Source organism: Vipera berus (genome assembly GCF_964194415.1).
Source record: "Vipera berus genome assembly, chromosome: 2".
Taxonomy (NCBI): Eukaryota; Metazoa; Chordata; class Lepidosauria; order Squamata; family Viperidae; genus Vipera; species Vipera berus.
Window position 1 is genome coordinate 37,236,256 of NC_138203.1, and position 24,241 is coordinate 37,260,496.

At 35.0% G+C, this 24,241-nt stretch overlaps 1 protein-coding gene across 1 annotated transcript in view; it reads left to right on the forward strand.

Annotated features, from left to right (window-relative positions):
* The window catches only part of VCAN (versican), a gene marked incomplete at its 5' end in the record, with an annotated part of 83,469 nt that overhangs the window by 31,061 nt on the left and 28,167 nt on the right, over positions 1–24,241 (forward strand). Inside the window, 4 exons of the mRNA XM_081321118.1 lie at positions 988–3,162; positions 11,172–16,259; positions 19,281–19,394; positions 20,871–20,984. Of these exons, the coding sequence (XP_081177244.1) occupies positions 988–3,162; positions 11,172–16,259; positions 19,281–19,394; positions 20,871–20,984 (7,491 nt within the window). The remainder of the gene's footprint in view (positions 1–987; positions 3,163–11,171; positions 16,260–19,280; positions 19,395–20,870; positions 20,985–24,241) is intronic.

Genomic DNA, 24,241 nt, shown 5'->3' on the forward strand with positions numbered 1-24,241 from the left:
GTGATTAGACCACGGCCCATTAGTGGGCCGCAGTCCACAGGTTGCGGATCACCATTTATTTGGTTTTTCTAAAGCTGTTGCATGAAATTATTCTGTAAATCATTAGGACAGTGCAAGGTGCACTGTTCATTAGAATTACTGCTGGTTACAAGTTCCTATTTTTGCACTAAAACTGAACATTCTACAAAGTCAATGAAGTCCCTGCTTATGTGCATCCTTATAATGAAATATACTGTTAGAAGAACTGTTCCTTTGAAATAAAGTGAACTGTTAGTATAATAAACTTGGGTAGATTGCTTCTATCAATTGCAGAATGGTTTATTACAGTGTTCAGTGTATAAAACACAAATTGTTCAATAATGCAGAATTCCTGACTTCAGATGAGTAACAATAATCATCAGTTCAGAGAACATAAGGGCAGCCACCTTTTCAGTCTTGTATAATATTTGCATCCAAAGAATAAAGGACAATAATTATGAATTTAATTTTGTTCTCAGAACAGTTGTATAGAATAATTCAACATCTCAAAATGGCTGAAAATGACTGAATTTAAGTTTCATAAATTCTGCTGCAACTGGTGGCCCATCTTTCCCAGTTTTAAAAAAATCTTACTTAAATAACTATTTATTGCAGTATTAAAAAATTGCTTCATTGAATTTCCACAAGAATTGATGATGATGATAATGATGATGATTATACAAAGTATTACTAAGTCTGATTTTGTGTTCCTAAGAGACTTGACCTATTCCATAAATCAACTAAATAGGTTACAGATTGATGTATTGATTTACATGTGCGGTAAATTGATTCATTTAATTATAATTACTCTCTTCAAAGCATCAACAAATAATGTTTTAGGGTCATGGGCTGAGATAAAGAATGTGTGTTCAGTATCTCTAAAATTCATTCTGGATTCAAGCTATTGTAATGATAAAATACAAAACTAGTGTAAATATTTCTAATGTGTTTATTATTATGTTTTGCTAGGTAAAGAGAATGTATCTGATTCTTCAACTGTTGAACTGAATATTCCTTTGGAAAGTGGATCTGCCAAATCATTAACTGAACTAAATGTAATTCCTCCAAAAACTACACTTCATCCTTATATAACTTTATTCACATCAGAAACGGTTAAAGTAAAACAAGAAAAGAAGGCACCTCAAATCATTAATTTATCTACCCTTCTACCTCAAACTGTTACGGACATTTCTGATTTGTCAAAAACGACCCAATCAGAGACTGTGTTAAGTGACTTAGTGGAGAGTATACCTACCCAAGATATTTCTGATCTCCATGAAGCAAGTTCTGAAAGTCCAGTTGAACAAATAGAAGTAGCTCCAAAAAGAACTCATGTGGATGCTCTAGCAGGGAATAACCTGAGTGTACCTTTAGAAACAAAGGAAGAAACACATATTGGCACACAACCCACCAGAATACCAGTGGAAGCAAAAAGTGATGATAAACTCACAACTATTGTCATTCCAGAAGAATTGCTCACTAGTATTTATGAATCTGTAGAAGAGAAAGAGGTTGTTTTGCCTGATCAGAAGCTAATAACATCTAGTACCATTTCTAAGCTAGATAAAATTGTATCTTCTATGCCTATCTTAGATGAGAATGCCACAGATACCCCAGATTCAGTAACAACTTCACTTGAAAGCAAAACAATATCTGCCCCAGCTTATTCAACAGGCTTTGAAATACCAGTGCTTACAACATCTGACAGAATTAGAGTGGTACACTCAACAGATTCAGTAGAGAAGGAAGAAGAGCACACAGTGGCACCTGCAGTTTCAGAGAAGATAAAAGATACTGTGACATTTATTCCAGTACCCACAGCTTCAGATATATTTTCAGAATCAGAAGTATCAATAGGTGAAAAAAGCATGTTTGGGTCCGAGTCTGCCACAAGGCACATGCCTGTTGCTACAGATGTAAATGAAGTAGAAGGATTCTTTACCAGCTATGGAGCTGAAGTGTCAAGTCACCACCTAATAACACCAACACCAGATTTGCAACAAGAAACAATGGAAACAGATGCAAAATACATTTGGACTAATAAGGAGAATACAACTGAACAGCAACCAAACTTAGATACTTCAAGAGAAGATTACCCAGCAATGGTCACAGAAGGTATTGAAATAAATCAACCTTTTATATTTACAGATGCCACAAAGACCGCAACTCCTGTTGCAATTTCAGAGAAAGACTATAGCAGTTCTTTGATTTCAGACACCAAAGAAGATGAGATTTCTAAAGATTCAGGTATAGTTACTACTCATGCAGCACTCACAGAAGTCATACAAGTGATTCAACAGGAATCTGTTACCAGAGATCTAATTATGCAAACATTGGTCACTGACCCAGCTTTCCCCACTGTTGTTCCAGAATTATATTCATTACCTGAACATGACGTAGCTGCTGAAGGATCTGCATATGAAATAAATTATACCACTACAGAAACAAGTCCTGATATAAAAATGAGAGATTACAAAACAGTCACACTGTCTGAATTTTCTCCTGGAATCATTGATCCCAAGCAGATAGCAACAGGTGTTCCTCCCATAGAACCCACTATAAGAAGTGAACATAGCTCTACCTTGGACAAATTGGTAGTCCCCATCTCTAGAGAAGAAGCTGCTCCTGTCACTAAAAAGTTTGATATGGTGGAAGTAGATACTTCAACTCATAGTCCAGAAGGATCAGGAACAAAAGAAGAGAACATAGGAATGGAACCTATTTCATTTTCAGTTAGTGCAACAAGCAAACCAATGGTGGTAACTGGCATTGCCACCACTGTCAGTACTGCAGTAGATAAAATCCCACCACCTTCAGCATCCAAACCTTTAATTATCAAAACGCAGCCACCTCTGATTGATAGGGAGCCTGATGAGGATACAAGTAAAGATGTGCTGATAATTGATGAATCTATTTCTCCCATTAAAACTACTGATGATGATTTTACAGGCAAAACGGTAGAGCCAGAAATAGATACTGAATATTTTACTTCATCAACTATCACTGCAGTTTCCCAGCCCACAGGACCACCCACAGAGGTTTTAGAGTCTCAAGAAGAGCCCCCAGCTACTTCAGAGGTTGATACAGGGTTGGAAAACCAAACTGACATAGTATATATTGTTGCTATTCCACAAAATGATACAGGTAAGATACAGGTAATACTGAGACTGGATGTTCAACCTAATATGGATATTTGGCTCAGAGACATATGACAAATTATATGTATAAACTAGTCCTCAATTATTGTATGCATCTTTTATATCTGAATATTGAAATACTTCATAATAGGATATTACTAATAGTTGCTGGTTAAGTGAATATGGAAATTATTACCATTGTTAAACACTGATACAATATTATTTGAGCTTACTGCTTAATATTACCATATCATTTGATTGAAATTCATTACCTGTGGAACAAGACATTATACTTTCATGGCTTCCACACCATGCATTACTACTTGAGTGTAGCATTGCCATATGTTAACATTCCATAGTGTGTAGCTATTAACAATGGCATTTGCAGTGCTATCAGCTAAACAAAATATGCACTAATTTTGTTTGTTTACATCCAAATATATTATGCAATTTGGGTAAAGTAAATAATATGTAAATTGGAAGGTTATAATCAAACCTTTTATTTATTTATTTATTTATTTATTTATTTATTACTGCTAAGCTTGTAAGCCGCCCTGAGTCTTCGGAGAAGGGCGGGATATAAATGGAATTAAAATAAATAAATAAATAAATAAATAAAATTCAGTTTTAGCTGAAGGCACTGTTTGTGCAGCTTTAATCTGGGTATTCAGAACAGAGATGTCATCAGATTCTGAATTAATGTGATGATTTCTTCTGAATGGTGAATATATCATGACTAGTAAAAAAATCTTAATGACATTGTTTTGTAGAATTATATTATCCCCTTTTCACCTTTCCCCCCCCCAAGCAACACATTACCCTTGTAAATTTCACAGAATATTCCTTTCTGATTATTCCATAAATAGAATATCTATTGTTGCCTATGTCTGTTGTTCTTTATAGTGGGCATGAATAGATTGCTTAACCAAGAATTACTTTAAGTACTGTTCTATCTATCTATCTGTCTGTCTGTCTGTCTGTCTGTCTGTCTGTCTGTCTGTCTGTCTGTCTGTCTGTCTGTCTATCTATCTATCTATCTATCTATCTATCTATCTATCTATCTATCTATCTATCTATCTATTTATTATATTTGCATAGCAGCTCATCTCACAAGAAAGTGACTCTGGGTGATGTACAACATGGAAGTTTTTATATGGAAGTCTCAACTGTTTGGATTAGATTCTTGACCCTGAAAGTGCCTTTCCATTGTTAAATAAAGAATGTCTTATCTCTTCCCAATGATACAAAATGTATCCAGTTTGCAGATATCATAATTATAGTGGTTTGTACACTAGTTAGCATGATACTAACTTTTTCAGTAGTTGTAAACTACATTAGGAATTTAAAATATCCTGGAAGATGGTAAATGACATAGCATCTTTACAACACTGCATTTAAAAGAAATATTAATTCAGATTAATGATTGAAGGTCTGGGGTGTGTACGAGGAAACCCCCCGTCCACAGAAAAATTTCTACTTAAGTGTTTTATTAGGTGACGAGTTCATGGATTAAAGTGAGATTGTTGCTGAATCAGAAGGTACTGAGACTATGACTTCTGTTGTATTAGAAATAATTTACAAGCCAGCATCTTTACATAAATGATTGAAAAAGATGTTATAAAAAGATTCTACAGCAGATTTTGTTTTAAAATATATGCTTTCAAACAATCTGAAATTAAACTTTTTAAAATAGACTTACTTTATGAAAGCAGCTTCCTATTATTATTATTATTTTTGGTGTTATTGTTCTTTGGATATTGCCTGCATGTGAAATGCTATCTTAGTGTGTTGTAATATAAATTGTATATACAAAGTAATTGCCTTTTGCATGTTAATCACAACCAGATCCTTTAAAACAAAAAGAGTAAGCATCCTTTATTGCAGTCAGACTGTGGGTTAAAACTGAGCATTTTGTTGATTTGAATAAATTAAGCCCTTTGAGTCAAGTGCCAGGTATGTCACAGATTTCCACAATGTTGTGTTTTTGAAAATCCAGCCACAGGGTTTTCAAAGATCACTTGAAGACTTCAAAAGCTAGAAGATATGGACAATAGTCTTCTAAATCAAGGATAACTTTAGGAAAGAATCTTGAAGGGAGGGCAATGTGGCAAGATTAGGGACATATATATTTTAAGGTAGTACATTTGAATCCGTGACTTATTGTTAAACCTATTGGGTTTCATATATTAGAGTTGTTTGAGGAATTGAGCTAGAACTTGTTTATGAAGGTTCAGCCTTTAATATAAAGAAAGCAATACAGGCTAGCAAGCTTGAAAATTATTTATGGAAGTTCAAAATTCCCAGCAGTTATTTATTTGTTTGTTTATTTATTTATTACAAAATTTATATTGCTGTCTCACAAATGTGACTCTAGACCATAGGTGTCAAACTTGCCACATCACGTGACGTGTCGCGACATATCGTGAGTCTTTTGCATTGACGGAGCTGGGATGGTCACGGTTTCCATATGATGCAACCGGCCCATGGGCCGGCAGTTTGACACCCCTGCTCTAGACGCTGTATAATAAAATCAACAATTAAAGCATTCTTCAAAAACCATTTAAAAGCAATGAAGTATAAATAGAAGCAAGATCACAAAGAAAATCAGAATCTTACACACGAGTTTCCTGTTACCAGAGTATTCCCGGCCTCATGAAGAAAAAACACATTACTAGTCATTAGTATTAGGACTAAATTCATTGGTGATGGTGGTTGATGTTCCAAAGGTGCCACAGTATAGTTCTGGACTATTCCTGAAAGCACATAGATGATAGCTAATTTGAAAGTTTTTACAAAAGTAATAGGCTTGATTTATATATAATTAATAGAACCTATAAATCAGTCTGATAATGCCTTTAATTTTTTATAGGAACTCTGATAAAGGAAAGCTTTTTCTCTTGACAGAGTATTAATTGTTTAGTTATTCTCTGAGACAAAAGTAGTGAATCCTACATGCAGAATTATCCAGTTCTTTAAAAAGATAAAACCATGTGGAGAATTTCACCAGTTTGTCAGTAGAGACACTCTTAATTCTTTTTTTAATAAGAAAGAGCCCTCCTTTACCTTTGAGAATTATCCCTAGATAGTTCATTACTATTGTAGGGATTGAATCTCATCTAACATTCAAATGAGTATTCTGTTTCATTCATATTTGATGAAAAATGCTTTTCAAATACTGTTAAGTATCATGAACAAAATTCTAAAACAATAAAAGTTAATGTTTATTAAAGTTCTTGAGAAAAGAAAGGTTATATAGACACAGAATACATTATGGTGCCAATCAAACTTAATAACTTAAATAACTTAAATCATTTTTATTTATTTATTTATTTATTTATTTATTATTTGGATTTATATACCGCCCCTCTCCCAAGGGACTCGGGGCGGTGTACAGGGCAATTCAATTTTTGAATTCTATGTGTTAAAACTTCTGTTTAATAACCTCCATAGACTTTTCTGATCCTAAAGATAATATACTTGTCAGAAGGTAATTTGCTTGTGATGGTCTTTTGTCAGATTATATTAACAAAAGCAATCCAATTGGTTTTAGGCTATGTGTTAGTCAAGGTGTCAAAATGACCAAATATTTGCTTTAATTTTGGGTAACCCAGTTCTAGATAGAAGCTGGAACAGTGTTAGAAATGCATTTGGGAGACTGAAAAAAACATATTAAAAATCTGATTAGATTTTTTTCCCCTAGTGGTTATAACAGACTTAGAGCAACATACTATTCCAAAATGGGACATTTTTTTGACAGACATTACCTATCAGTAAAAGCCTTTGATATTAAAGTATATAATATATGTTATGTTATTTCATAACATAACAGTTTGCAGTGGATGTCAATATTTTAATAACAGATACGTTGTGATGATATGAATCTGACATAGGTATTCACTATTTGCTTATTATATATAGAACTAAGCCAACCATCTCTCGCTCCCTTGCTCACTCCCCCCGTCTCTCTGTGTGTGTATGAGAGAGAGAGAGAGAGAGATTATTTGAAATGTTTGAAAGATATGTCTGTTGTTGGAGAATTTATTATTCCCATTTTTCATATAACAGCAAGCAATAGGTTTTTAAGGTTAAATAGTGGAGTAAATAATCTTTTGCCTACCATTGTAAGTTGCTTTTGAGAAGCATATTATAAATGATTTTGTTTGTGTTCTTTCACATTACCAATAGTAATTATGAAACTGCATTGTTATGTAACATGTTACTCTGTGTATGTGTGTGTATTGCATTTTCCACTGTTGCCAAAAAAAAAAAAGGCTATTACATACTGTAGAAATACCAGTGTTTTACTTGTGGCTTTTAAGATATCATGAACCCAATAACTCCTTATGATTATTTTACAACTTTATATACTACCACCTAAATGATTATGGGTAGCTTACAAAAACATAAATATGTAATTAGTGGTATAAGTTCTATTATTTTTTTAAAAAATAGTTCATAACACGTACAACTTTTAAAATCATGCCTTTCACGTGGATGAAACTCTTAATAAAAATTTCCAGTCAGAAAAAAATGTAATTGGAACAAGTCATTTCTCCTTTCAGACATTATTAAAACACAAATGTTTTGTTCTTTCACATTGTGAAATTTTGGTCACAATAGTAAAAGACGAACAACCTGATACTAGATGTTACCAAACCAAGGAATTAATTAAACTCTATCTATCCAAAATAAATTATCTATAAGCGAAGGAGGTATAAGAAATATGAACATGATTATATATAGTGATAACATTTAATAATAGCAATTCCTGGAATTCTTTTGTGGTGAGTTCATAGTTTTGCTATCTGAACTCTTGTGTTATGGGAATGAACAGCAGTATTTTGCCTTGTGAGCCAAAAGAAGTCTGACATAGACAATGCAAGCTAAATGTTATTTCTGAAGAAATATCCTGAGGCAGCACAGATATGGGTCATTGCTCATTAAGCCAAAGTCAGAGCTAATGTTCTGTGTGGTACTATAAATATAAATAATTTCATACAGTAAAAATACTTAATATTAAACAATGCTTTTCAAACACATTTAATGAACTATTTTTAAAATTTAGTGTCATTTATTAAATAATTAACCTTACAAAATCTTTCGTTTTACATTAGCAATCAAAATCATAGATGAATACAGGAACTATATGGCACAGCCCTTGCATTAGGTTTTTTCTTTTTAATTTAGTAGAATATCTAGAAGTGTCAATTTACAATTTTACAATGTGATGTTTAACATTGATAAGTTATTTTAAGCTTTGGCTTTGATAAATATGGTGATCATTACAACAATGACTTATTACATGAAATGTTGCCACCTAACATTTCTGGGGTAGGAATCATTATAATATAGTAATGTTCTTAAATTCCCTTTCAGAAAGGATTAGTTTCCCAATTTTTTCTTTGATCATAACTTTATGAAATTGAGACAAATATCTAAGCCTAACTTGAAACAATAGCTTTTTGGCTTGCCTGACTAAACAACAGGTAATGCTTAGTAAACAAATATTTTTTACTCAACTGAAATAATAAATAGGATCCATAAATGTGCAATACAGCAATATGCATATTTATTATTTATCTATTGCATGTATTACATGATTTTACTTGCCACTGAATTATGATTTCCAGCCTTAGTTTTTCTTTAAAGTTATTGACTGTGCTAATAGTTCAAAATAAGAAATATATTTCCATTATTTAGGGTTCTGGTTAGTTTTTGTACTTTAAATTTTGCATCATATCAACATTTTCAAAACTTCCTTATATAAACCAATACACAGTCACTGAAATGACTGTATAATGCAGGCAAAGTAGTGTACCCCCTAAAGGTAAATATAGAAGACCTAAACTCTACTTTCATTTTTTCTACAGGATAAAACTCTCATGTGATTGCAAAGTGTCGTGATTATTTTTACTATTTCTGCCTAAAATATTACAAGATTTGGACACAAACTTCACACACTTGTAATCATATACGATATTGAACTGTGTTTAAAGAATTACAGAGGTGAGCTACAGTATGCTCTGAAACACCTCAGAACATGCGCACACTCTCACACACCAGTGCTATTCTCTTGGACCACCATAAGTTATAAAGTACCACTATTATATTATTGTAATATAAATTAATATTTTAATATTTTAAACTGCCAGATTAGCTAATACTTTATTCAATGTATTTGTTCTCATATGGAAGTCCCACTGAATTCAGTGAATTACTTCCCAACAAATAGGCCCAAGTTTGCAGCTTTTGAGATAAAGACACTTAATTTCATCAATATTTTCCAGATTCTTGACTTCAGTGATACATTAACATCAGCTTCTTTAAAGAAAGGATGTGTTTTGGATTTCTTTCTATGACTTTAACTGATAAGCAGCTGCTAAGGAGTCTTTATTTTTATTTATTTTATTTTTATTTTAATCCCATTTATATCCCGCCCTTCTCCGAAGACTCAGGGCGGCTTACAGTCTAAGAAGCACAAATCAATGTGCTTAGCAATTTATTAACCTGTTCAGCAACATTTAGCTTTTTCCCAGCATTGAGAATTTTAAATGACCTTCCGCTTTCAATCTAAAGTAAATATACTTTACTTTCGATCAGACGTGTCAAACTTGCAATGGCACGTGACATTGCGCAATGTATCGGGACTGTTTTGCCATTGCTGGCAATGGGGTGGGCGTGGTTTCCTCGTAATGCATCCGGCCCGCGGGCTGGCAGTTTGACACATCTGCTTTAGATTGAAGGAACACTGTTTCCACTAGTGATTCCAAGCATAATAAATACTTAGATATTTGACACTCTCATTTTACTTAAACCATGAACGTCTTTGATATATGATTAATTACAGTATGGGGTGAAATATTTAAAAACCTTTACTAAAATTGCTCAATGTAAATGATTTCATAAACTTTAGTAAAATGTGTTTGGAAAGATTCAGATTTGCTACTGAGTTCACTGATCCTTAAAGTGTTGCTTCCATGGTTAATGCATTCTTATATTTATCTCACTCACCAGCTATAATATACTATTTGGGAAATTCCGCTGAACATTTTAGGTCAAGACTTAAAGCCATATAAAAGTTGCTGAGCTTACTAGAACCCTGACTTCCTTATTTTATAGCCACTGTCAAAATAAGAAAGGTACACTGTACTGTATCTGCATACAGTGATTTGATATAACTCTCATTACCAGTTTTGTCCCTTCCCCTCACCAACAAAATTCTTTGATTAACAGCAGTGTAAGAAACCATATTTTATCAATAAGGTCATAGATAGTATATTTATCAGTTTAGACACCATGATATTTCAAAATTTGAGAATCCCTAGTGTATTCTGAAGCAGATATTCACTAGTAATGTAAACTAGAATTCTAAAGATTTATGGGGTTTTTTTAATGTGAAAGCTCCAGAGTGAAAAGTGCCCAGGGTGATAATCATCCCTGTTTATATCAACATTTCTTTATAAGGGAGCTGTGAAGAGGAATTGTTTGAATATTGCAAAAGAAAACATGGTTGCAAGTTTGTCTAAAATAAAGGGAATGTCATCCCAGAAAAGTTTATTTGTGCAAATTGTCTTTATATCAATTCAGTATTATAAAGACTAAGAAAAATTAATGCCTACTTGATGTAGATAGCTCTTTGATACCTACTGAAATGTTTTGATATTCTACATACAGTATGTCTAAAACAAAAGTTTTTTATTACCTTCTATTGATCTTTAGACCAGGTCTGCATAACTGACAGAGAACCAAATTTAAAATAATTGTGGTGTGTTGTTCAATGATTAGGAATACAATGGCAGCATTGTGTGTCTTTCAGAGCAGAAATGTCTGTGAAAACTTAAGAGATACTTAATGGACCCTTCCTGATGGCAAGAACATTTTATTGGATAAACATGGGATATTTGATACATTTTTCCTTTTAATGCATTTTATAATATTCCTGTTTATATTATATTAATTACTACCTATGACAAATTAAAATGCTAAAATTATTATTAAAGGTTCTTTGTTTTACAGATTCATTGCGTGGACTTTGGGATATGTTTGGTTACTACATCCATCATGAACTAGATGAACCCCCACTAGATGGTGAATCAGCCACTGATGAACCCTGTACAGCAAGTCCTGAGGATGTTTCTGAAGATACCCTAATTGTTGACCATTTCTATCCTGAAATATATCATCTGGAGGAAGATGATAGTGAAGAAGTTGATTGTGAGAATACTACTGCTATCACAACTCCTCCACCATTGCAGTTTATTAATGGAAAGCAGCAAGTGACCACTGCACCTAAAGATATAAAAGCTGAAGAAGCAAGAAGTGATCAAATTTTAGCACATTCCAAAAATGTAAATTTTCTGCATATCAATGAAACTAACATGGTGTCTGATAATGAGTTCTCAGCCACAATGCAGCCAAATGAATCAACGGGAGATACTGCTGTTACACAAAAGCTGAGAGCAGAATATGATATGATGGAAGAAGTCTTTAGTGGAGATTCAGAATCTACACATAAAGTTCATGAGATAATATATTTCCATGGCCAGTCTGAAACAGAACACTTAGAAGATTTAACTGTCCAGCCTGAATCAATAAGTTCTGCTTCTCCCCACACAATGAGCATAGAGATAAAAGAAGACTCTGAACAGTTAATTCTAACAGCTTCTACTCAAGACTGGTTACTTCATTCTACCACTGTATCCTTAGAAACAGGAGATGACATAGTAGCTCAACATGACACTTCTGTTCTGCAAGGAAATTATAATACAACAATTAGACATAATATACTTAATTCTTATATAAATTCATTGACAACAACTTCCAGTACTAATTTATTGAATATGCCAGAAGGGTCTATTCAGGAAGATGGTTATAAATCAACTAGTGCATTAACAAAACCAGGAGAACAAGAAAAATATTCTAGTAAGGAAATTTTCTCAATTGATGGAAAACCTATGCCACCTAAACCTATGCCTTCTGCTTCACAATCTCCTGCTTCTTTGTATAAAGAGACCATGTTTATTGCTGAACATACTGTTGCAGAATCTTTTACTACTGACTCTGTTACTGAAATAATTTTGAGCACTGCTGAAAATCAGATCAATATGGAGGAGGATAAGGAAGACAGTACAAGCTCTATGTCTTTAAATATGGAGAATTCAACTGCTGTCAACACAGAAAATTTGTTTAATAACAATGAATACTTCCATGATAACATCAGAGTTGTGAGTGAGGGATCCATAGCTCTTACCCAAACAATCATTCCTCTCAGAACCAAAGAAATCACAGAAAATAGATTATCCATTAATGAAGAATCTGGTGATGGAGAATTTTGGAGGAAACCTAATAGAGAAATACTTTTGGGGGGTCCTACCAGCCAAGTGGTAAGTATTGACTCCCAATTTCTAAATGCAGGTTTTGAAGGAATTGATAGTATGAGTCAAGCCACTACACAGACTTCAGTGAGGTCTGAATATGGAAGCAGTAAAGGAAAAGAAATAGGTAGGCTTTCAAGTGACCCCCATCATGCAATTCATACTAATCATACAATGGATGTGTTGGATGCTAAATTTTATGGGGAGGCTACAGACACTAAAATAGAAAGTCAAGAATCAAAAAATGAAACTTACAGCCAAAGAACATCAGATAAACCAGAGGCAGGTGTGCTATTGCCATTTAGTGACAAGTCTGTTGGGGAGACAAGTGAAGAAGTGATAACAAATATAGCAATAGAAGAGCAAACAAATTTGTTTGAAACATCTAGTATGACAAACATTTCTCCTGACATCAGTGTAGGAATGAAGTTAATGCCAGAATCAAGAGAAACTGATAAGACTGTAAAACATTCCAGCAGTACTGCACAGTATTCCACAGTAGTGGCAAATAACATAACTGTGCAGAAAGGAACTTCTGAATTCATAGTAAATGAAGGAATGGAATCTCTTCAGCTGGAAGATAGAAAAAATATTTCTCCAACTACCTTTGCCAAAAAAATTGATCTTGTGGATATAGGCTCTGGAGAGGAATCAATTAATGACACAAGTAGTATGATGCTGGAAAGTTATAGTCCTACAGAAAAAGAAAATAGTAAATTACCATTGATTGAATCAGGTTCTGGAGACTTAGACCCTATAACATACTCTTCTGCCAAAAAACCAGTTTCATCTGAATTTTTGATACAAGGATCTAAAAATCAAATAAACGAAAGTGAAGAACGTAGCATACTTCAGCATACACCAGTTACAACATTAAATATAAGTAGTACCACCATAGTAACATTAGTGAACCAAAGTACTATGGGAGAGTTTGTTAATAAATCAAAAATGGAACAGGAAATGCCAAATGTATTGGAAACAAGAGCTTCTGATAAGCCCCCCCATTTGGAGGCAGAAATGTATTATAAAGAAAAAAGAAAAATTATAGAAACAGACTCCATAACACAACAGCCAGGAATTACTGGTACTTCTACATTTAATCCACATGCAAAAGAACTACAGTTTGATATTAATTCTGTTACTGAATCTTTACAGAAATATCCCCCTTCATATGAAAAAACTGCAAGTACTTTATTAGTAAGTGCAGAGAAGGAATGGTTGGAAGAAAAGACTACTCCTTCCAAAGACAGTCACATGCTTTCCTCCCCATCTACAATGTATAGACCAATAACCAGAGAAGTGAATGTTCCATTTTTGTCAAAACAAGGCTCAGAAAATGAGTTCTTTATGGTTCATACTACTGCACCTGGGAATTCTGCTACATTAACAGAAAGTTTTAATGCATTAAAACTTGATACTCTTCATCCTAAAAGTTCAGAAGAACTTTTTTCAGAGGAAAAACAGGAAGAATTTGAGAGGCACACGGATGGTTCCAAATATGAATTTAAATATCCACCCATGCTAGAAGACAATTTGTCTTCAGCCAGTGATGAAACCTTTCCAGTGTTATCTAATGTACCTACTGAGACATCTACCACAAATTGGTTCATTTCTGAAGATCAGAATAAAGAAAAGTCTTACCAGGAAGAAGAAAAAATACTAGCTGCAACAGATGGAACTTCCCAAGGGCAAGCCTGGGTGTTTGTGAAGCATGAAAATATGACTCCTGCTTCAGAGATATTTATTGAACCCTCTACTATTGGAACAATAGAAACACCAGAAACCACTTTATTGCCCAAAGTGCTGAGTGTTGGAAAACATGATGGTTCTGGAGAAGGATCTGGGTGGCAAGATGTAATAGAGAAAAAATCTGAATCATTTACTGAGTTGCCAAACTGGGAACTGCCACTTCTAACTCATCCTCCTCATTATTCAGACATTGAGAACACAAGTGCTGCAATGGATGGATTCCAAAAAGGACCATACACCCACACAGAGAACCATGAAAATACAGCAACATCTGATAGTGACATTTCAGAGAGCTTTTCATATGAGAGTTCCACAAACAACATAAAAGACTATGAAGATTTAATCCCTGTAGTTGGTTTCAAAAGAAATTATTCTGAGGATATTTCTAGCTTCATTGATGTTATTGGAACAGGGCATAGAGTACTACCTGATGAAACAACAATTATTGATGCTGATTATTTGAAATCAAGTGCAAGTATTGAAGACATTATAGATCATACAACTGAAAGGCCTGGAAGACACTCAACGTATAATATTTATACATCAGCAATGAAAATTCAAAATACAACACCCGAAATGTTAATTGATGATAAAATTACAGGTAACCAAGAAAGTTCTGTAGGTAATAAGTTCATACACAGTGAATCTATGTTATCTGATCATACCCCAGCATCAGAGGTGGGTTCAGGAGATGTTTCATTTTTCACAACAGAAACTGCAATTTCTCAGGACCCACCTAAACTATCCATTCTGCTTCCAACACTACGACCTCTTCTTGTCAGTTCCACCATATCATCTCCAGTTAGTTCTAAAGAAAATACCACTGACTTAGGATATGGAACCGAACATACAAAATCTGGAAAAATGATGCAATCCAAATCTAAACACCCAACTGTGTCAGATGATCAAGTGGTAGCTGATGAAAGTGAAATTACCACTATGTCAGGAGAAGGACAAGTACAGATGGATAAACAGGAACCTGTGGTTCTTCCTTCAACGCTAGCATACATGCCTCTAAAAACAGGACAAACTTTGACAACACATCAGCCTGAAGAAAGTACTGCTTCAAATCAGTTTCTTTCACAAAATGTAACTAAATCTGAAGAAACAAGCTACAAGTTATACGAAGGAATGAAAACTGAACTCACAAAATCAGTAGAAACAGATATGAAGAACTTGCTTCTCACAACGCAAACACCCAAACTGCCTGTGACTGTGCATTTACTCAATGATGTTTCTGAACATCCAGAAGAAATCATGCGAAGTTCTTCATCGTCAACTGATTCTAACAAACATGGTTTGCCAGCACCAGAAACATTTAGAGAGGTTAGTGCTGACACAGCAGTAACTTACAAACCTGCTCTGAAAGATTTGTCCAATAATACAGCATTTCCTAATGTGGAACTGGAGAACAGATTCCTTGAAAGTATACCTACATCTGGTGGGCATCTACAGGAAACAAAAGAAATGCCAAAAGATGCTACAAAAGAAACAACTGTTTTAGAAGATCATCTTTCAAAAGGAGTGATACCATCAAGCTTTTTTCATTCTGATACTGAAGACCTTTTAGAAGAAGAAACTCATGAGAAGATAAAGGAGCTAAATCAATTAGATGGAAATAGTGCTGATGGGAGTTTGTTATGGATACATAGCAGACCTTCTCCAATTCCACATGAGAGTAAAGCAGGTGGAGTTTTTGGTCCTGATGGGGAAGCCAGTGTTTGGCCAATCTCACCGCCACCATCTGCAGATAAACTTGTGAAACTTCAAACAGCCCAACCAGAATCAACAACTATTTCTTCTAACATTGTAAATGAATATTCAGTTCCTGATTATAACAAACAGACAATAAATACAGAGGATGTAAATGCAAATGAACTTGTAACTCCACCATTTTTGCTTCTGGATGTTACCAATGGATCAGATTTCCTGATTGGTCCAGGTGAAGGTTCAGTTGAAGGCTCAGCAATTCAGATCCCAGGTAAGGGAGAAGCTGTTTAAGTGCATTCTTTCCTCTGCCACAATTATTTATTTTTATTATTTATCAGAAAGTGCTTGCCTGAAGATAAACTGTGAAGATAATATATGTCACACATTATATGAACAACTGTAGTATGTGAACTGGATAATCATCGGAATGGTGACAGCAGTATCTATTATGATAGTTAGAACTAGTTGTCTAGTTCACCTGGTACATTTGTGCATGAAGGAAAAGATATTGCATGATTTAAATGTGAAATATTTGTCAATATTTTGGAATAGAAAAAATGATTACTAATACAATAATGTTAGCAGATTTTTGAAATTCACTGAATTGTAGTGATATTAAGAGATGCAGCAATCTATATGTGGCTAAATACGAAAGAGAAATACCGTATATACTTGAGTATAAGCCGAATTTTTCAGCCCACTTTTTGGGCTGAAAAATTCCACTTCGGCTTATACTCCAGTCAACAAAAAAACTTACCGAGGACTTGTGCGCGGCCGAGGCTTTGGTGCTTCCGGGATCGCGCGCACCTCTCCCAAGCCACCGCCGTCCGGAGACCTGCCGACGTTTGGGGAGGTTTGGGGAGGTGCGCGCCTCCCCAAACCTCCCCAAACGTCGGCAGGTCTCCGGACCTCCGCGCCCTGCCTGCCTGCTTCTTTCCGCAGCGGAAAGAAGCAGGCAGGCAGGGCGCGGAGGTCCGGAGACCTGCCGACGTTTGGGGAGGTTTGGGGAGGTGCCCAAACCTCCCCAAACGTCGGCAGTTCTCCGGACCTCTGCGCCCTGCCTGCTTGCTTCTTTCCACTCCCCAAACCTCCCCAAACGTCGGCAGGTCTCCGGACCTCCGCGCCCTGCCTGCCTGCTTCTTTCCGCAGCGGAAAGAAGCAGGCAGGCAGGGCGCGGAAGTCCGGAGACCTGCCGACGTTTGGGGAGGTTTGGGGAGGTGCGCGCGCACCTCCCCAAACGTCGGCAGGTCTCCGGACCTCCGCGCCCTGCCTGCCTGCTTCTTTCCGCAGCGGAAAGAAGCAGGCAGGCAGGGCGCGGAGGTCCGGAGACCTGCCGACGTTTGGGAAGGTTTGGGGAGGTGCGCGCGCACCTCCCCAAACCTCCCCAAACTTCGGCAGGTCTCCAGACGGCGGCGGCTTGGGAGAGGTGCGCGCGATCCTGGAAGCACCGAAGCCTCGGCCGCGCGCAAGTCCTCGGTAAGCTCCGGGCGGTCACTTGCTTCGCGTCTCCTGAGGGAAGGGGGGGGCGACTGGAGCGGGCGTGTTTCCTCGCCTGCTGGGCGCCGTGATTTGCCCGGGGAACGCGCGGGCCCCGAATGGCAGCGTGGAGCGAGGAAGCGGACAGCCAGGGCTTCCCCGAGAGCCGCGGCCACACAGGGTATTCCTGTGTATTCAGGCTTGCAAAATGGCGGATCGAGCCTCTGCTGGCGGCAGAGGCTTGCAGAACGGCGGATCGGCTTATACTCGAGTCAATAACTTTTTCCAGTTTCTGGGGGTGAAATTGGGGGTCTCGGCTTATACTCGAGTCGGCTTATACTCAAGTATATACGGTAGTCATTTTGATGGGAAAAAGTGGAATTCACTTTTGTATCCAGATCTTGAGATGAAAGCAGTTCATACCGGACAGCAGATGTGAATACCAGTTCTCCCTTGTCTGCTTTGCCTTTCCTGGAATTTTCAATAATTGTATTATTTTTCCATTGTGCCCACATTCAGTATGATTCAGAGTGAGTTTGCACATGTGAAATCAGTATTATTATGGATAAAGTATTCATATAGAGAAGAGATTCATGAATTGCATAGCTAGCTATGTAAGACATTTTAACCAGGGGTCCCCAGCAGCTTGTTAGCAACTGGTCCGCACAAACAAGCAAAGCCCCATCTGCGAGATGCAGCAGCACACAAAACCATGCACTCTCTGATCCATGGAAAAACCTTTCTCCACGGAACCGGTCCCTGGTGCCCAGAAGGTTGGAGACCTCTGATTTAAACTATGTGGAATTTATTTGGGGTTTTTTTCCTACTTTTTATCTGTGGATATCCACCATATTTAGCTTAAATTGTTTTTCCCTATGGTAAGGATTTGAGAAGATTTCTCATAGTTTTCTATTGAAGGTTTTGCACAAAATAAGTAGTCAAAGCATAGAATATCTGCTCAGTAGTTATATTTAAAAACCTGCAATTTGGGCCTGATGTACTACTTTCGGACACAACAGATTCACATAATTACTTAATATGTGGGTGTCATTCTAGTAATAAGTGATAGTTTTATATATATGTAACCTTCACTTAAAAATACAAAAGCAACCTGAATTAAACTTTAGAAGTTTTATTTGGCAAGACAATAGATTGAAAAAGTGATTTGACTTCTGAGTGATATTTTTAAAAAAAATAGAATGTGCTTATAAATTGATTAAAACAGTATGAACTGAATAGTTGCATTTATCCAAGGTCACAAGTCACACTGAGAAGATAACAAACAAAATGTATGCTATAAGAATTATTGTTCTGTCTACCCAGTCATTGCACATAAACTAACTTCGTTCAGATAATACTTGTTTCATTCACTGTGTACATGTTTTAACTATTTTGGCTATAATTAATTGTCATATCATATCAGCTAAATCCTCAACAGAATATTAAGGCAGCCAAAATCAAAACAAAGTACCATTAGAAGAAAACAAAATATTGTTAAAAATAATTTTCCTGATGTAGTATAGTTTCATTCCTATTATGAAAGCATGATTTATTGCTACTGCTGCATACTGTGCTTAATTAATTATATTTGCTTGCATGTTTATAATGTTTAATTGGTTACTTTAGCAGATTGTAGCAATTGAGATAAATTCAAAAAAGTTTTCTGCATAGATAGAACTGATCCAAATAAACTGATATATATATATATATATATATATATATATATATATATATATATATATATATATATATATATATATATATATATATATATATATATATATATATATATATATAAATGAACTCATTTTTACAGGCCAAGATCTATGTAAAAGCAATCCTTGCTTGCATGGGGGCACTTGTTACCCACGTGACACTTTCTATATCTGCACCTGCATGCCAGGTTTCAGTGGTGATCAGTGTGAAGTAGGTAAGTAGAACAAATCTTTTGCAATATTTGACTTTTGCTTAATATGCAGAATGTATATTAAAGTTCAGAGAATACTGAGATTTACATCATAAATTCGATAGACATTCATCTAGCCATTCAGTGAATGCAAGCCATGTACCTACAAATGGAATATCTAAAAATGGATATCATTAGGGTTACAAAACATGCATTATTTGCTATACTTTGCTATTCATGTTCTATATAACGGTGTTGCATAGTAAGAAATTTTATCTGTATGTTTCTATTTTCCTTTTTCCTTCAATAAATAAAAGACTATGATCAGGTATAAATAATAGAGAAGCAAACTATAGTTATATTAATGTCTTATTTTGATAAATGGGTGCTATACGGAAAAATATTGACCTATTTCAAGTTTATGTGTGCCATCAATAACTGCAATTATTATAACCCAATTTGCTTCCAAACATAGTATCAGTTTAGCAGAGCCTTGGAAACAGAAAGATAAAATTTATTATTTAAAAAAAAATAATCTTCTCCAGCGGGTGCTCTGCAGATATATTGAAATACGTTCTAGGTAGATGTTCTGAAATTTTAATCAAATATATTTAAAGGGGTACCAAATTAGGAAGGATATTTCAAAAATGCCCAGTTTTCCATTTCTATTTAAAAAATTTCTATCATCTTTATTTAATAAAATCTATTAAAAACTAAAGAGTTTTTGAAGTCACAAGAATGCTTATTAAATTAATGAAAGAGATGATCTTTTTGTTTGCTGAGTTGTTCAGCCAAAGGCATGAAGCAATTTTAGTAATGATAGATTTCCTTACACTGATGGGGTTTGAAGCTCATTTCCAGTTATTTCATTATTCCATATAACCTGCATTTCTACCTTTTGAAGAATTGTTACTTATTACTTCATACATTATTTATTTTGAATGGGCAGCAAGATAAAGATAAAATAAACAGTATGAATGATAATGCCTACAGCCATTAAAGTTACAGAAGTTCTGTGTTTCATGTTGACAGGTTAGAATAAGTTGGACACTTTGCAGCAATAATTACCCAGATTTTCTTTTTCAAAAAGAAATTGCTGCAATATATCCCCCCCTCCCAGCAGTACAGGTAGTGACAGGTATACTGAATATGCAGGTTAGAGATCAAGGATGATTTTTAACAAGGGCAGGTTGATCTACTGCATTTAGAAATGTTCTCTGTGTGAGAAGTATAGTCAAATGTTGAAAAAAACCCATTATTTTTTATAAATTAGGATGCCTGAAATCCATTAATAAATTCTTCTACTTGCCACTATACATACATACATACATACATACATACATACATATGCAAGTAGAAGTATTTATTAATGGATTTCATGTAAATGATTATATGTGTGTGTGTGTCTGTGTGTGCATACACACATACACACACACACAATGTGCAAGTGAGAATAGTTGTTTTAAAACATTATTATTTATTTGTAATTGTCTTGAATAGATATCGATGAATGTCAATCCAGTCCTTGCAGAAATGGTGCCACGTGCATTGATGGTGTCAGTACATTTACTTGTATTTGTCTCCCAAGCTATGTTGGAGCACTTTGTGAAAAAGGTGAGAGACCAGTTTGAAATGTGTAGTTAATCAATCCTACTTTTGAAATAATCAATGAAAAATACTCAATCCTTCTTTTCAAATAATCTATGAAAGGTGGCAAAAAGAATCATATGCCACAGGTATAGGATGAATGCATTTTATTTCTTTGTGTATTATATTATTAATTCTAAATATTTAATACTTCCTTTATGGAATCAGATTTCACACCTACACACAACAGGATAAATAAAAGTGACTCATCCTTTATATAGCTTTATTTTTTCTTCTTGTGTTCAAACTTTTATTGTTGCTGATAATTAGAGATGAAGAGAGTAATTTAGTTACAACGTTTAGTTTAATGAACTACAAAAACTCACTAAACTAAATGCTGTAATATACTGTATTTTGTTACGAACAGTAATAAGTCCTAATGAGATCTGGAGTTTGTATCTTTGGGGATGGAGTTTGTACACCATCATGGAATTTGTACATGATGTGATGTAAAGTTAAACATAAGAAGGATGATAAAAATAATCATGCTTTTTGACCCAAATGCCATGTTAAATTTTCACAGGATGTTAATAAAAGACTTTGTGAAATTTTGATGTGACATTTCTATATTAGTACACATAGTATGATAGTTCTACTCTACAACTTTATCACTGAATTGAATCCTGAACAAAGCAAAAACATTTCTGAACTAATACAATGTTTCTTTTGCTTCTAAATCTGAAGTCCTCCAATTATAAAATATTTCTTATATCTCTCTGATTTCCTTTTGTCAAAATGGTATTAAGAATAAATACAAGTTTCTCAGCGTAGGTTCAAGTCCTGTCCCAAGGTAATAAAGAAAGTTCGCCCAAAAAAGAAGGGAGTGAAAATGCTTCTTCTATAAGTTGCGTTCCTTTGCTCATAACTGTAGATGTAGGAAAATGGTATCTTATTTTTGAAATATCACTGTGACTGGATTTATTCTCACTAGAGAAGAAATCATTGTATTGTATATAAAGTATATAAGTATATACTTACATATTCTATATTCTATGTAAATATATAATTTATAATTATATAATTATGAAGTATAAAAGGTAAAGGTTCCCCCGCACATGCGTGCTAGTCGTTTCCAACTCTAGGGGCCGGTGCTCATCTCCGTTTCAAAGCCGAAGAGCCAGCACTTGTCCGAGGATGTCTCCATGGTCATGTGGCCGGCATGACTAGATGCCAAAGGTGCATGGAACGCTGTTACCTTCCCACCGTAGTGGTCCCTATTTTTCTACTTGCATTTTTACATGCTTTCAAACTGCTAGGTTGGCAGAAGCTGGGACGAGTAACAGGCCCTCACTCTGTTACACGGCACTTGGGATTCGACCCGCCAAACTGCCGACCTTCTGATCGACAAGCTCAGCATCCTAACCCACTGAGCCACCGCGTCCCTATGAAGTATATAAATATATAATTATATAAGTATATTATATAATTTCATAAATACTGGCAGGTTCCAAGCTTGTCCTTTTATCCTAAGCCTACTGGGTGAAAGGCTGTGGATTTAAAAGTGCTTTTGAGAAAAAAAAGTCTATGAGGCTGAGAGTACTTTTGTGATGCATTATTTTTTAAACCTAAAGCAAAGGATTAGATTCATTGTAATTAATTTTTACTAGCCTCATTAATAATAGACATAATTCTAAATTCAGCTCTTTAACATAAGACCATAAGTTGACAAATATTTTTAGCAGTTAATTTGAAAATACATCTCCTAATAGATCCACAAAAGTTTTAAAATCATTATAGCTTTAAATTCTGCTTTATGACTACAGTGTCATACAGTTGAAAGGTTGGCCTCGTGAATTTAGGTGCATTATTAGGAACATCACCCCATCCACTTTAGGAACTAGGTCAGTGTCATTAGATATACATAGAATTGTGCTTTTTTCTAGAATAAAAATGAAAAGAAAGAAGGTAAAAATATGTATTTAAATAGTCATATGCAAGGCATTCTGCGGCAGAGGAACTAAAAATATAGAAGTTCTAAAATTATAGATGAAAGTCAGTTTGGTGCGGTGGTTAAAGTGCAGATTTAGAACCCAGAAATCTTGTGAGTTTGATTGCTGCCTTAGACATGAAAGCCAGTTGCTGTCTTCAACCCTGTAAAAGAGGTGCTGGCAGGTCACTTTGAAAACTTCTGCCAAGAAGACTGCACAGTCTTGATTTTGGGTCACCCAGAGTCAGGCTTAACTGGATGGACCATTTAAAAAAAATCATAAAAAGCTTCTTAGAACCTCCAATGGAAAAATATACAGGAAAAGATAAAGAAGTGACAGACCACAAACAGCTCTGATACAAAGAGATTCCAAGTTGGACACAAAAAAAAGTTGGACAAAGACAAAAAAAACCATGCAATGACTAAGCTTATATAAGATAAAAATGATGCTGGTGATCACAAAGCATTGACTAGCAATTGACTAGAAATCAAACTTAGCACGAACCTTAGATAATATTTTTCCATTTCCCATTTCTCTAGAGAGTAGGTGACTCCTGGAATACAGTTTCTTACCTCGGTAGTTCTGTAAAATCCTGCTTAAATCTGAGGCAAGATGTTAAATCCCTCTGATTTCCAGCCTCTCATTGAAGAACCTCTGCTCTTAATAGGGAATTACTAACAATAACTTTTCCTAACTAGTAAAAATAGAAGAATTGGGTAATCTGACTTTGTTGTGATTCAGAGCATGAAACTATCCCTTGTGTAGATGTGGATTAAGATATTGGTCTAAGAGGGTATTAGGAGTGTTTGAGATCTATTAGATAGTGAAGAATTCCATTTATAATGACCGACTGAGGGGTTCAAGTGAGATACTTAGTGAGTATATTTCCTTGTTTGTTATCTAGAAAATATCTTTATGCTATCTATATAAGGATAATTTCCTTCATCTAGTTTTTCTTTGTGAGTTGGAAGTTCTGAAGGGCACCAAGTACCAACTTTTCCATTCCATAAAAGAATTTAAAGGATATATTGTTTACCAAGCAGTCCCAATATCATGTAATTCATCCCAGTATCATATTACCTAAAATAAAAAAGGGTAAAACATAACTGTTTTAGAGAAAGGGCACAATGAAGTTTGTTGAAAATGACTGGAGTTTTTTTTGTTTTGTTTTTTACAACTTGAACTGCTATGTTCTCCAGAATTCATGCTATGTAAAGCACTTTAATTAATCCTCATTTCCCTGTTGGAAAGAACTGACCCACTCTGCAATTTATTGTATTTTTCAAATTTTACTTT